This window comes from Microtus pennsylvanicus, chromosome 2 (assembly GCF_037038515.1).
Source record: "Microtus pennsylvanicus isolate mMicPen1 chromosome 2, mMicPen1.hap1, whole genome shotgun sequence".
In the NCBI taxonomy this organism is placed as follows: domain Eukaryota; kingdom Metazoa; phylum Chordata; class Mammalia; order Rodentia; family Cricetidae; genus Microtus; species Microtus pennsylvanicus.
In genome coordinates, this window is record NC_134580.1 from 110963767 (window position 1) to 110978176 (window position 14410).

At 46.2% G+C, this 14410-nt stretch overlaps 1 protein-coding gene across 2 annotated transcripts in view; it reads left to right on the plus strand.

Moving 5' to 3' along the window:
• Shld1 (shieldin complex subunit 1) overlaps positions 1-10752 on the plus strand; it is an 81963-nt gene extending 71211 nt beyond the window's left edge. For both annotated transcript variants that reach the window (XM_075962264.1, XM_075962263.1), the window contains exon 3: positions 5590-10752. In XM_075962264.1, coding sequence (XP_075818379.1) covers positions 5590-6098 — 509 coding nt within the window. In that variant the 3' untranslated portion in view covers positions 6099-10752. The remainder of the gene's footprint in view (positions 1-5589) is intronic.
• Positions 10753-14410: the final 3658 nt, after the last annotated feature.

Genomic DNA, 14410 nt, shown 5'->3' on the forward strand with positions numbered 1-14410 from the left:
TGTACATGCATGTGGAATTCAGAGGATAGGGATCAAAATCAGGTCATTAGGTTTATACAGCAAGCGCCTGTAGCCACTGAGCCATCTCTCCAGTCCTAGAACATTTTAGTTTCTTAGGATTAATATTTAATTTTCAAAGATAGTTTACAATTCAGAACACGGTGGGATTCGGTTGCTTTTGCCCCAATGTGAGGCACATGGATTTTTCCAGCTTTCACTGTCCTCCTCAGCGGTGACCTGTCACAGGGCTCTGTCCTTTGAGCATCTGCTTGTCATTAAGATGAAGGTGGCAGCATTTGCTGTTTCCCTCTGGATGATTCTTCCAGCTTTGGCTGTCAGATATAAACAAGCACCCACAGGGACGGCCTGGCTTCAAAAGCACTGACCCAGAGGCAGCCATTCTCCCTGTGAAATGTTAATTTGGATTCAGTATCTTGATACCCACACACTTGCTTTGCGATTTCAATATCTTGATCTCCACACACCCTCTTTGTGTTTCTGTCTCTGAAAGGAACTGTTGCAAATCCTAGAATGTATAAACTGTGGGTGGCAGGGTTGCTAGGCATGAAGGCGGCTCAGGCTTATCCATGTTTTTTTGATTCATTTTATTAATATGGTAGAATATAAGTTCCTTAAAATTCCAGTGCAGGTGTTGTTATAGGGGGGAAGGGAGAACAAACCAGAAAGAGGACTCAAGATGCTGAGAGAGTGACTAAGGGCCAGCCCTTCCAGCAGTTTCCAGAAGCAGGGGAGCAGAAGAGCTGCCCACTGTAAAAAGGGGGAAGGAAGGACAAGTGGGATTCAGTGAGACAGGCCCAAACCCAACAAGCTTCAGCAAAGAGCCATCTGAGGGCGCCATCCATGCCCACGGTCTTAACTAGGGTCTCTGTTGCTAGGATGAAACACCACAACCAAAAAGCAAGTTGGGGTGGGGGAGGGTTTTTTCAGCTCACACTTTGACACCACTGTTCATCACCAAAGGAAGTCAGGACAGGAACTCAAACAGGCAGGGTCCTGGAGGCAGGAGCTGATGCAGAGCCCATGGAGGAGTGCTGCTTACTGACTTGCTTCCCATGGCTTACTCAGTTTTACTTCTTATAAAACCCAGGACCAGGAGCCCAGGAATGGCACCACCCACCATGGGCTGGGCCCTCCCTCACTGATCACTAATTGAGAGAATTCCTTATTTTTAGAACTCATAGAGGCATTTCCTCAACTGAGGCTCCTTCATATCTGATGACTCTAGTTTGTGTCAAGTTGACACACAAAACCAGGTGTATGTATGCATATGTACATACATCTTAACAAGCCTTATGTATGCAACTAACAAAATCACATTCCTTTTCTGTATTATGACAGCCTATAAACAATCCTTGCCTTGAAACTGTCGGAGTGGGTAGGAATAGAATGAGTTAGGGTTTTACTTCTGAGATAGTTAAGATGGAAGAGAGCCCCTGCATCAAGTACCTTTTGTTTGCCATGAGTGTGAGTGCCCAGCAGACCTTCCTCATGGCTGGTAGAGCTCCACTGGGGACAGCACCCAGTTTGTTCATTCAGTGATCCTGGTCACTCTTCCAGGAGGTGGCTAGTAAGAGGAACAAAGAAAGGAAACGGGTTCAAGGTTTAGAACAGAGAGGTGTGGCACCGCAGAGCAGGGTCCCTCATTTACAGGCAGTAGCATCTAATATACTTCACATGATGAAGTTATCCACGGAAACAGTGAGTTCAGTTCTGTTCTGGCACATAAACACACACACACACACACACATAAATAAATCAATAAACATAATCTTAAAAACTTTAAAATAAGAAGTTCCACTTAATTTAAATAGTAGAATCATTTGTTCCTGCTAAGGCTACTAGCAGTAATAAAAATCCCTAGCTCATTGCCTGAGAGGAAAACACACCGTATGCCTGGGTACCAACAGGAAGGGGATTCATACTAAAGGTCCCATGGGGTGTTTAAGGCAAATCAACATGCTGTTGTGCAGTGCGTCCATTCATCCTACAATCCATCCTTTGAGACAGTATTTCTCTTCTGGAAGGAGCAGGCTACTGGGGACATCACTGGCATCTTTGTCATCTCAGACTGTCCTATACACTGTAGGATGCTTATATCTTGGACCCTACTCAGTATCAGGCTTAAATATCATACAGCTAAATATTATATTTAAGTAATATAGACATAACCATTTAGTATAAGTAGCATTTTGTAATTACTCCCAGACTCTTTGTAGAGCAGGGATTACTGTTCCCAGTTGAGAGCCCTATAAATCTGGGCTAGATCCACAAGCAGACGGGGGTGGTGTTTGGACATAATGGTAAGGGTACCGCAATGAGTGGAGCTTTGAAGATCCACTGTTGTCCCAGGGTATGAGGAGAGGAGAAGGGACAGCTTCACTTGCTGCCAAGGAATCAGTGACATCCCAAAGGCCACAGCAGCTGCACGCTGAGAGAGAAGCGTGTGGTTTGCAGCAAAGCACATTTGAGAGAATTGGAGACTGGGCGGCCTGGAGGCAGCATTCGCTTAGAACTGAGGAGCTGAGTATACTCAGGCCATATGTCTTTGTTCCTTTGCAAGAGGAGGGGTTGTTTCTTTGAAGATAAGTTACAGTCTGCTTGACATTTGCATGAAAAACACAGGAGATGAGCCAGTTTTTAGGCTCTTTTGTAAACACCTCATAGTCCCAGGCTGGAGAGATGGATCAGCAGTTAAGAACACTGGCTGCCCTTGCAGAGGGCTCAGGTTCAGTTCTTAGCACCCATATACTGGTTCATGAGCCTCTGTAACCCCAGATTTTCAGGGTTTCCAATGCCTTCTGACCTCATCAGGCACCAAACACACACAAGTACGCAGACGGTATGTGCACTCAAGCACCCATACATGTAACTAGAGTAAAGTGAGATGCACCTGAAAACACGAGCCCTGTGTGTGGTGTGTGTCTGCGCAGTTATTGAGAGAATGTGAGAGCATGCGCCATGTCCTTGGAGCTCTGGGTGTGAAAACCTCAGGTGGGAAGTTTCAGGAATTCCTGTCTTCTGGAAATTAACATGCTCCGCCATCTTTCCCACTAAGACTTCTCTGCATCTTCTGCCTTTCCAGTGAGCAGCAGATTATCTGTAGGGGACACATCAAGGGGCTTTTCGTTCAACCATTGTGGCTCCCACTTCTCCCTTCTCTAGTTTTTAACAGCCAAACCTTCTATAGGACATGCACTTACTACTATCTGGGCTTTGTTTTTGTTGTTGTTTAAAGTGGGAGGAGGTAGCAGTTTTCTCAGGGTTTGCCTTAAAGCATTTATGTCATAGTCTCAGACACCACCAGCAAAGTCAGCACAGAACTTTTGTCATGCGTTATTTATGGTGGGGGTTATTGTTTGTTTTATTTTTGTTGCTATTGTTGTTTTTGATTTTTCTACAATAGGGTGTCTTTTATTCCAGACTGACCCCAAACTGTGAAGCTGAGGATGACCTTGAATTTATGATCTTCCTGCCTCCGCCTCTAAGTGCTGGGATTACGTGGTATACCATCAGACTAGGGTGGTGGAGGACAGAACCCTGGGCTTGGTCCACGCTAGGCAAGCACTCCTCCAGCTAAGCTACATCCCTAGCCCTCGTGAATTATTTGCGAGTAAACTCTAACCTGGTCCCATCACTCCTAGTTATCCTATGAACTGAGACATTCTCCTATGTGCTAAAATCAAGCTGTCGTTATCAGGAAGATGGCAGCCACACCTTAACAACCATCTAACCCACAGCCCTCATCCCCAACGCTCCAGTTGTCCAGTAATGTGCTTTATGTCCCAAAGATCCAGTCGAAAACGTCCTGATGCTATTAGTTGGCTTGTCTCCTGGAGGTATCAGTCTTTTTTTGGTTCGCATGAACTTGGCACTTACGAAGAATACAAGCTGGAAAGTCATCCCTCTGTGTTCCTCCAACACTTGGACTAGAGGGGCGATGCCTCCCTCCATTTCTAGCCACCCAAGAGCTTCTGCCCATGAGGTTGATGGCAGGAACTCAGGGAGGATGGCTGGCCAAAGTCCTGGCCCTAGCAGAGTGAAGGGACGTTTCCTTAGCTTTCTATTTTTGTCTTTCTTCCTCCCTCCCTTCCTTCCCTGTGAGGAACACAGGATATAAAGAGTTATTTGTGCATAATATTTCCTTAAATTCACTAATAGGAAAGAGAACATGTAACCAAGCCTGACAACCTGAGTTCGATCCCTGGGTCCCACGTGGTAGAAGAAGACTAACTCTGTGGGCTGTCCTCTGACCTCCACATGCATGCCCATGTGCACACACATACCAATGACTACTATATAAGATGTATAAAAGAGCAAATGAATGGTGAAATATACATCTAAATAAATGCAGAGACAACATCTGGTGTGGGATTAGTAGCTGGAATTGTCAAAGCAGTGTGCCTCGCTCTGTTCAGGATGCTGTGAAGTGAACAGTGGTATAGGAGGCTAAGAGCCCACGGTCTTCAGCAGTCCCCACTGCCTTGTCCACAGAGGCTGCTGCCAATTTCATCAGAGGAGGAAATGCTAAATTTCAGGTGGAAGGTAATAATGGTAGAATTCTTTTTTCAGTCTCCATGAATCTATATACAGAACCCCCAGGCTAAGAACTCCTGATCCAAGCTGGAAAGATAGCTCCGTGGTTAAGAGCACTGGCTGGTTTTCCAGAGGACTCAGGGTCAGTTTTTAGCACCCACATGGCAGCTCATAACCATCTTTAACTCCATGTCTTAGTTAGGGTTTCCATTTCTGTGAAGAGACACCATGGTTTGTAAAGGAAAACATATAACTGGGACTGTCTTACAAGTTCAGAGATTTAGTCCATTATTGCCATGCCAGGAAGCGTGGCAGCACACAGGCAGACCATGGTGCCAGAGAAGAGGCTGAGAGCTCTATATCTGGATCAGCTGGCAGCAGCAGGAAAGAGAGATTGGGTCTGGCTTGAGCGTCTGAAACCTCAAAGTCCACCCCCAGTGACGTACTTCCTCCAATAAGGCCACACCCACTCCACCAAAGCCACGCCTCCTAATAATGCCACTCCCTCTGAGCCTATGGGGGCCATTTTCGTTCCAGGCCCTGGGAAGCTGACACCCTCCTCTGGCCTCATTAGGCACTGCATGCTGGCAGTGCACAGACAAACACGCAGGCAAAACTTCCATACACATATAAGAAAAGAGAAAAACAAGGGACTCCTACCCACATGGGCATAACCTGAGGACGATGGGAAGGCTTCTGAATCAGATGATTCTGCCTGTCGTTAGTGTCCCGGGAGTAGTAAGTGTGCTGAGCTGAAGAGAGACATTTGTGCTTTTGGTTGCTTTCTGGTCTTAAAAATTTACCATTATTGTACATGCTGCTGTAGGAAGTCCGTGCCACCATGTGCAAGTGGAGGTAAGAGAGTGACTTGAAGGAGTCCGTTCTCTCCTTCCACCTTTACTTTGGTTCTGGGGATCCACCTCAGATCATTAGGTTTGTGTAGCAGAGACCCTTACCCACTGAGCCACCTCACCAGCCCAGTTTCTCACGGTGTTGACTGCCTGTTTGAGTACTGGAATGTGTTGTGTCTTGCAGATAGCAGTTCTCTAAACACTGAACAAAAGGGCTCCTGGGACTCCGAGAACTTCTGGCTTGATCCTTCCGCGAAAGGCCAAATGGAGACCAGTGAAGAGGACGATGGACTCCGGAAATCACTGGACAGATTCTATGAAGCATTTGCCCATCCACTGCCGGGCTCCGGGGATCAGCTCTCTGCCCCTGTGTGTCGGTGTCTGTCTCGGGCAATCTCTGAACTTGAGGGCCAGGAGAGCCAGAAGTACACTCTCCGCAGTTTCCAGATGGCGCGAGTTATCTTCAATCGGGATGGCTGCTCCATCTTACAGCGGCATTCCAGGGAAACACGCTTCTACCCTCTGGAACAAGGAGGCAACTCTTTGGAGGGCGAAGAGCCCACCCCAGGACTGTCTAGGGAGATCGTTCTTTTCCTCTTGGAGCAGAACATAATGAAAGACTTAGCTGGAGCTGGTGTGAAAGTGGGCAGTGCTGGAGGGGAAGTGCTGTATCTTGGCCCTCAGAATCCATGAGGGGGTCTCCTGGTAGCTTCCTGTTTCCAGCCGTTAGCTACAAGCTTTGCAGGCAGAGGCTGGCACCAGCGATCAGGTGATGGAGCTAGTAAGTCTCTAGGTGTACCACCCCACCACTCACGTTGGCGAAGGCTGCTACAGACTCAGCTAGGGTTTCTTCCCTTAGTCTGTGTTCCAGAGTGTTCTGCTGGGGTCCAGACCAGGGCTGGGACTTTGACAGGAAATCACTTCCTTGCTTGGTTCATCCCTCCTCCCACCCACCTCCTGGTGTCTTGGGGCCTTTTCTTAATAAACCTTTATATCCGCATCCTTGACTCAGTCTACTCCTGGGAGAACCGGCTTCTGGGAGATGAGTGTTTTGAGGATATACATTTCTGAGCTGAATCAAGGGTAACAACTATGCAGAGTTGTCAATGGGGACCAATTGATTGGCCTGAAGCAATGGAAAGATTTAAAAACTCTTCCAGCTACCACATCACATCCTAATCATACCGTTGGCTCCTCCCCAAAGCCAGAATTCCCTGTTTTATATTGACAGTGGGGAAGGGACATTTTACAAAGCTAAAATTCACACACGAAGAGGCTTCTTCAGGTCCACTGATTGCAGTGTGCAAGGTGAGGAGACAGCACTGGACCGTCCACTCGGGATGTGGGAACACAGGTCTAATGTGTAAGGGAGGCACTGCGTGACCCTGCCAGTTTGTGCTTAAAGGGAGTAAGGAATTCTTTGCCCACCAGCTTTTCCCTCTCCTTGTTACTTTTGCCCTCTCTGTCCACTGCCAGCATCCCCTGTCATCCTCTGAAGGGTTGCCCCTCATTCCTGCCCTGTTCTCGCCCCCAGCACCCTGAGCTCCAGGCATATGCTTGCCCTGAGCAGGACTTTGCTGTCACCTGTGCCTGGCCTCCAGGCAGGTGCACAGCCTGACAGGGAGCTCTTTAAATAGCTGGTTCAGGCTTGCACTGGCAGATGCTCCACTCTGCGGGTTGCGTCCTGAGCCCCAGTTTGAGAATTACGTCAGCTGGCACCAGGAACTCTGAAACAGTTATTGGAAGCCTCATAGAGCTCTGCAAGCAAATTACATCAGTAGAAAGGCCCATTCTGCTCGCTTGGAGGAATAGCAAAAGCTGGTAACACTGCACAGTTGGATTTTGTGAAACTTGAGGTGAAGTTTAATTGGCATGAGACGCCAAAGCTTTTCAGAAAGTGAATTATGCAAATTGGGCAGCCGACAAGTGCACCCTAAAAGTCAGTACATTGCAGAGTGTCTTGACTCTTGTGTGGAAAGAAGCCTAAAAGGAAGTAGGGATGTGAGCAGGCTTCCAGGTCAGGGAAGGTCTGAGGTGAGACCCTTCCACACGGAAATGTCGAGGCACATGTAGAAGGGGTTCCCCATGGTAGGAAACCACCTTGAGGGGTGCTCACAAATGGGGCTCCAGCTCTCCCTCTCACGGGCAGTCTTCGGCTGCTTCTTCCTGTTCAACAGCCCATTTAGTAATCATGAAACCGGTGCAATTTCAAACCTGCAGGTCAGATGTGAAGGCTGTTGGTCTTATTGTTTTCACTTGAAGCATAATACCAGGAGACACCCGTGAAAAATGGTGAAAATAACCCAACCAAGGGCACGCTCACAGTTCGTCTCCATGGCTATCAGTGGAGGGAATCTGGGTTATTCTATGCTTGTTTTTAAAGGACAACAAAAAAGGTATTTGACTCTTCAAGTTAGGAGGTAGTGGTTTCTATTTTGAAGGGAGTTTTTAATATCAAAGCCTGCCTACGCTTCCCTGAGGTCAGCACTGAAGGGGTTCAGCAGGAGGAAGCCTCTGATGGTACAGCATGGGAGAGTAAAAGCCAGGGTTGCCCTGGGGGAGCACAGTGAATGGTGTGTGTTCACTTAAATCTGCGTAAGTGTTTGTGACAGGCCAGCACAAGATACTTGATTCCCTGGGGTCCTGCCCCTTAACTCAATCTCTGGGAGGATGGAGTGGCTTTTTCCATTTATCTCTGTGAACCTTTAATTAAGACTAAGATAAGACACTGCAGCCCAGGCCTTTGGCAGAATTGCCTGTTTCAGCACCGAGGGTAAGTTCATGATACTTTATCAGCTCATGAACACTGTGAGGGGACTTAGGATAGCATCTGTGATGTTTTCCAGACCCACAGAGCCTTTGTGAGGGTCATTTTGTTCCAGAAACGTCAAATCCTGAAGATGAGAACTGCTGGCCGAATCTGAGGCTCGTGTCCTGGGCTCGGGTCATTAGCCTGTTTGTCCAGGTGACTCGTGCTCAGGATTGGAGCCTGGGACCTTGTACTAGCTCAGCCTGCAGTCCTCTATTGAGTTCTACCCGAACCACACTGATTGCTCTTTGGGAACATGTGACTGATCATATTATCAGTAATTTCAAAGCAGTACAACAGCAGCAGTTCTGTTTAAATTGGAAAGGGTTTTAAAAATGCTGTATTGGAAAAAAAAGGAAAGGGTTTTAAACACACACACAAAAAATGTTGTATTGGATTCACAGTTACACACAGAAGTGCATACATTCTATATGTGGATGTCAGTTATTCTCACAGGCTGAACCTATCTGTACAACCAGAATCTTCCTTGAGCTATAAGACCCAGTGCTGCCCCTACGGGAAGGGTTCCTTCTGCAGAACTGATGAGAGCAGTGGGCACTGCCCTGTTTTCTCAGGGTGCTGGCAGCACACAAACTGAGCAAACACGGACAGTGTTTCATTGCTAACCTGTTCTGTTCAACATGCTAGGAAAATATGAGTGCTGCATGTAATCCATGATTTTAGATGACAGTGCTCATCTAAATATAAGTTTGATATAAGTTTAAAATGTAAAGGGCTAATTTAATAAAATTTAATCATAGAGTAGGTGACACCAGATGCTCAAAAGTTAGAACTATAGTGTGCCCCCAAACTGCTGAAGTCCAAGACACAGTAGAATAGATTATTCTCAGGGCTTGTGGGTAACTACAGAGGGGAATAGTGCAAACACATCCATGTTCAAAGCTACCTTTGCCTCTCTTTGCCACAGTGAAAGTTATTTAAAAAAGAAGAGCATTCATGAATGATCAGGCAATATAAAAGACTAGTGATATCAAAATAGGAAAATAGTTTCTGTCTAGAAATTGAAGCAGTACCATTGTAAAAATGGATACATCAAAGGAAAGGGTTGAGTCCATAAAGCAGTGTGGTAGTTTGAAAGAAAATGGCCCCCATAGGGAGTGGCGTTATTAGGAGGTGAGGCCTTATTGGACGAAGTGTGTCACTGTGGAGGTGAACTTTGAGGTCTCATGTATGCCCAAGCCACACCCAGTGAGTCAGCCCATTTCCTGTTGCCTTCTGATCAAGATGTAGCCAGCACCATGTCTGCCTGCAAGTCACCGTGCTCCCCACCATGATGAAAGCTCGGTTCCCCTTCTCATTTCTTATATTCAAATGTCTTCTACTTGGGTTTTAGGGTAAAAAGTAATTATGTAATAAAAGTGTAAGAGATATATATGTCTTATATATATTATACACAGGCATATGGGGAGAAAATGATGTCTTGGATTGGGGAAATCTTTCTAAGAATTGCTTTAAAAAAGAAAATCTTTAAAATTTCAAAGAAATTTTGATGAAATTGTCTAAAAACATATACCTTTTGGTCTGGCAAGAATGATTCAACAGGTGCTTGCTGCTGAGTGCGGTGATCTACCTGGGTTTGATCCCAGGACCCCATAGCAGGAGGAGAGGAGAGAGCTGACTCTAGCGAGTTGTCCTCTGACCTCTGAAGTTGTCCTGGTGCACACACACGATTTTCTTTCTTTCTTTCTTTCTTTCTTTCTTTCTTTCTTTCTTTCTTTTTTTTTGTCAACTTGACACAAACCTCACCATATGTAGGAAGAGGGAATCTCAACTGAGGCATTGCTCCATCAGGTCAGCCTGTGCGCATGTCTGTGGGGCATTTTCTTGATTATTGATTGATATGGAAGGGCCTAGCCCACTGTGGACAATGCCATCTGTGGGCCTGGCTTGCTTTCTTTTACAGCCAAGACCCACCTGCCCACAGATGGGCTTCTTGCCACCGCTCTCTTATCCTCCTTCTGTCCTTGTCCAACCCATTCAGGACCTTTCCAAATATTCCCCCACCGAGGCTCCCAAGTTCCCGAGTGTCCACAAGGTGAAGGCCATGCTGGTTTCCAACCCAGTTATTCTTTTTTTGGACCTGAACTTCCAAAGCCATCCTGTTCTGCCCCCGTCATCAGGGTTCCACCTAACTACTCAGCTACAATAATCCTACACAGCAGAACCTCGTTCAGCTCTTAGCTCATGCACATTCCTTCCCTAGTTTACCCGGCCAGTGCCAGGTAGGGACCGGAGATAGCAAAAGCTAATCAGGACATGAATTTTATATTCGTGTCTCTTGTTCAGCATCAGGAAGAAGCGTTACAACAGCTCAGTTCTATTCTTAGCTGGAACCCCAGACATTTAAAGCTAAGAGCAGCAGCTAAAGCAGGAGGTAGGTTTGTGCCCTCTGAACATCAACATGGCGGAAGGAATTGTCCAACTGCAGGCGTGAGGTAGTGACACTCTGTTAACAGGCAGGGTGTCCCTCTAAACCCTCCGGCCCTCTTTTCTGCCTCTGCCAAGTGAGGTTATTAGCACAGCTCCAAATCCTCTCAAGCTCAAACACTGATGCATCTCCAAAGAGGTTGGATCTGGGAGCCTGGTTTTCCAGATTGATTGAGCAGCATGGAGCTAAGTGCATGGAAAATTAAACTGCTCTTCATAACAATTCATTGCCTGAGTTTAGTCCATTAGCCCACATTTATTAAACATCACTTACTCTGCAGCCCTGGGTTGAATGCTACGGAGACAGAAGGAGCATCTCACAGGATCCAGGGCCTAAAGCAGTTTGTTATGTAATCGGAGTTGTTTATATAATACAGACTTATAAAGCTCATTCTCCAGCTTATTTACCTAAAACTTCTTTTGTCAAACCAAGTGACTTGACTTCAGTCATTGCATACAATCCCTGTGTCAGCTGTGGGCTCTATGTGGCACTTCTATGCTATTTTAATGATATATTGATGTGTATATATACATATACATATACGTGTGTGTGTACTCTAGATGTAAACATATGCATTTCATAAAATGTATACATTTGAAATGTATTTGTTTAAAATATATTTATTGACAAATTGGGGTTTTTGTTTTTTTGGTTTGTTTGTTTTGTGTTTTGATACAAAGTCACTATATAGCCTCAGCTGCCCTGGAGCTCCCTATGAAGCCCAGGCTAGCCCCAGATTTGGGATAACAGACCTGTACCACTACAGCTGGTTCATGTGAGCCTGGAGGCAGGTAAGTACTCTACCAAGATAGGGTGCTTTGTAACAAATCCCAGATGTTGCTTTATTGCATAAGCAAGTTTAGCGGAATATATCCTATGAATGAAGCTTTTGGGGGTGGAGAATAGGGTCTCATATAGCCTAGGCTAGCCTCAAAGGTATATAGCTGACGATATCCTTGAACTTCTGACCTCCCTACCTCCAGTGCTCTGATTACATGTATGCACCACCACACCCAGCTTCTTTCTCTTTTTCAGTCACAACACCACTAATATCCCCGAGGAAACAGTCCATTCCTTGACATCAGTCAATCCTCTGTCTGTGTCCAATTTTCCCCAATTCTCTCAAGAATGCCTTCTCGCTACTGAAATAAGGATCCAAATAAGGATTCGTGTTTCCATGTGGTTGATGTACTCCAGAAGCATCTTTCGAACTGTGGTCGTCTTCCTTTCTTTTCGGCACTGTACTGAGGGCTGTCACCCTATGCAGATACACAGTGACTTAGGACACTATAAGGTTTGACATGGAACGAATCTCTAGTTTTTACACAGGACGTTTCTTTCCCAATCTTCCCATCACCATTGACTATGATAGCTGTGAATCGCAGCTGGCCAGCGCGGCACGTGAAATCAGGGAACTTTAGAACAGGAGCATAAACTAAGCTTTAAGCAGAAGGGACCCCTAAAGGAGAGGGAGCAAAGGACCCCACCATGACCTTCATCCTTCCTGCACAAGACCCTGGAAGAAGCTGTATTCTGGGCTATCAATTTCCCTGTTAGTCAACATTCTGGGTTTCGTCAGGGAGAAATGAACTCGGACCAACTTTACCGGAGGGACCATGAGTTGCTAAAGGAATTAGCCAGAAGGATGGATACCAAGTTTCTAAAAACAGTGAGCTATGTGGATATGTGGCCAGCAGGAACACTGCCAAAGGCACACCTCAGAGACACTCCAGGTAGAATGTCCCTAACTCTTGCCTTCCTCTGTGGAGCAGTAAATGCAACGAAAAGTCCTGCCACTTGAATTTGGCTAGCAGAGCCTACAGTCGCGACCAATTAGGGCATTCCGTACCCTCTGTCTGATGCATTCTGTCTCCAGACAAGCAGCAATAGTTTGGGTGCCACGTTTGCAAAGGCTTTAACCTCATTAAATAGGAAGAAATTTCTTTTTGTGTATTGGTGGCACCTTTACTGTCACCTGGCCCAATTCTAAAGGGAAACCAAGCACAATGGATCTACCTGATGTTGCGCTAACCTCAATGTGACCATTCAAATCTCTTCTCCGAGGTTCCGTCAGCGCTTGAGTTGCCCGTGAAAGTGTGCCAGGCTACTAGCCAGCAGGCTGGGCGGGGCAGACGTGGACCTTAGATTTGCTGCCCTCTGCACTTCGGTGTATTTCTGACGACTCTCAGATTCCATAATGGAAGATGCGGTTGTGTGGTTTAGTAACACGAGGCCACAGCTGACACTGTGACCGCAGTTCCCTGAGGCTCAGAGCTTGGCTGTTGCTGGGAAAAGGTGCCCTTGACTTTCCTGGCTTGGCAGACACGGTCTCCTCTGCTTTCGGATTGCCTCAGTGGACGGCACGGTGTAAAATAACGAGCTGGAAAGACCTCCAGCACCTGTGAGTCCAGTTTAGGTTCCTCTCAGAAACAGATCCTGGGGAGCAAACGCAAATGAAAGCAGTTTTTCTTCCGACAGAGATGAGGCGCTGGGACTGAGACTGGAAGCCAGGAAGATGTTACCACGCGAGTGGGCACTAGAGGGGAATCCAGGAAGATGTTACCACGCGAGTGGGCACTAGAGGGGAATCCAGGATGATGTTACCACGCGAGTGGGCACTAGAGGGGAATCCAGCTGGGAGAGGCTGGCAGCCAGGGCAGGAAGTAAGCACATGGAGTGGGGATGGGGAGGGAGATAGTTGGGTTCTTTGTTTTTACTCTTTGGGGGCCCACCACCCAGCTCACAAATAAATACACAGAGACTTATTCTTATTTAATTAATGCCCATCCTTAGTGTGGCTTGTTTCTTGCTAGCTTTTGTAACTAAATTATCCTGATTCCCTTTAACTATGTTTTGCCTCTGGGCGTTTTACCTTTCTTTATCTTTTCTTCTTACTCCTTAGCTGGTTGTGTGACTGGGTAGCTGGCCCTGGTATCCTCATCCTCCTTCTCCTTTTCTTTCTTTTTTTGCCTCCTCCTCACTCTTCCCTTGAACCTAGATTTCTCTTCCTATTTATTCTCTCTTCCCAGCCATCCTTTCCCTTATCTAGCTATTGGCTGTTCAGTTCTTTATTAGTCCAATCAGATGTTTTAGACAGGCAAAGTAACACAGCATCACAGATGCAATATAAAAGAATGCAACACATCTGTGCATCACTAAACAAATGTTCCACAGTGTAAACAAATGTAACACATCTTAAACTAATACTGCACAATGGACAGGTGGGGTGGGTGCTGTAAACACCAGTTCCTGTCAGTCTGGTTAAGGTAGAAACTAGGAAGACACTTGTTTTCAACACTACACTGCAGTGTTCAGACCTTAGCTACCAGACAATTCCCTTCCCTATAGACAATTGCTGCCAGTTGGAATGAAGTCTGGAATTCACAGAATCTGAGGACCCAAAATGGCTGGAAAAGTCACCCTCATCACCGGGTACCCTGAAGTCGCTTTCTTCCTCTAGTCTAACAGTTTGGGTAAGAACAACAGCTTGCCGTACAGGAAGACTCTTGTATGGTAGAAACTAATGAACACTTGTTTGTCGTGGTGTTAGACCTTAGGCTTCTAAGCAACCACTCTACCACTGAGTTTTATCCCCAGAATCATGATCTTGATGGAATAGAATGTTTCTCTACTCTTAGGAAGGAGATGGGCTTCCTTCAAGAATGTGGAGTATTTGCTAAACTGAGGGTCAGCTGTGAATAGGGAATATCTAAGAGAGGTTGGTGTGTTGGTTAGTATAGAAACACT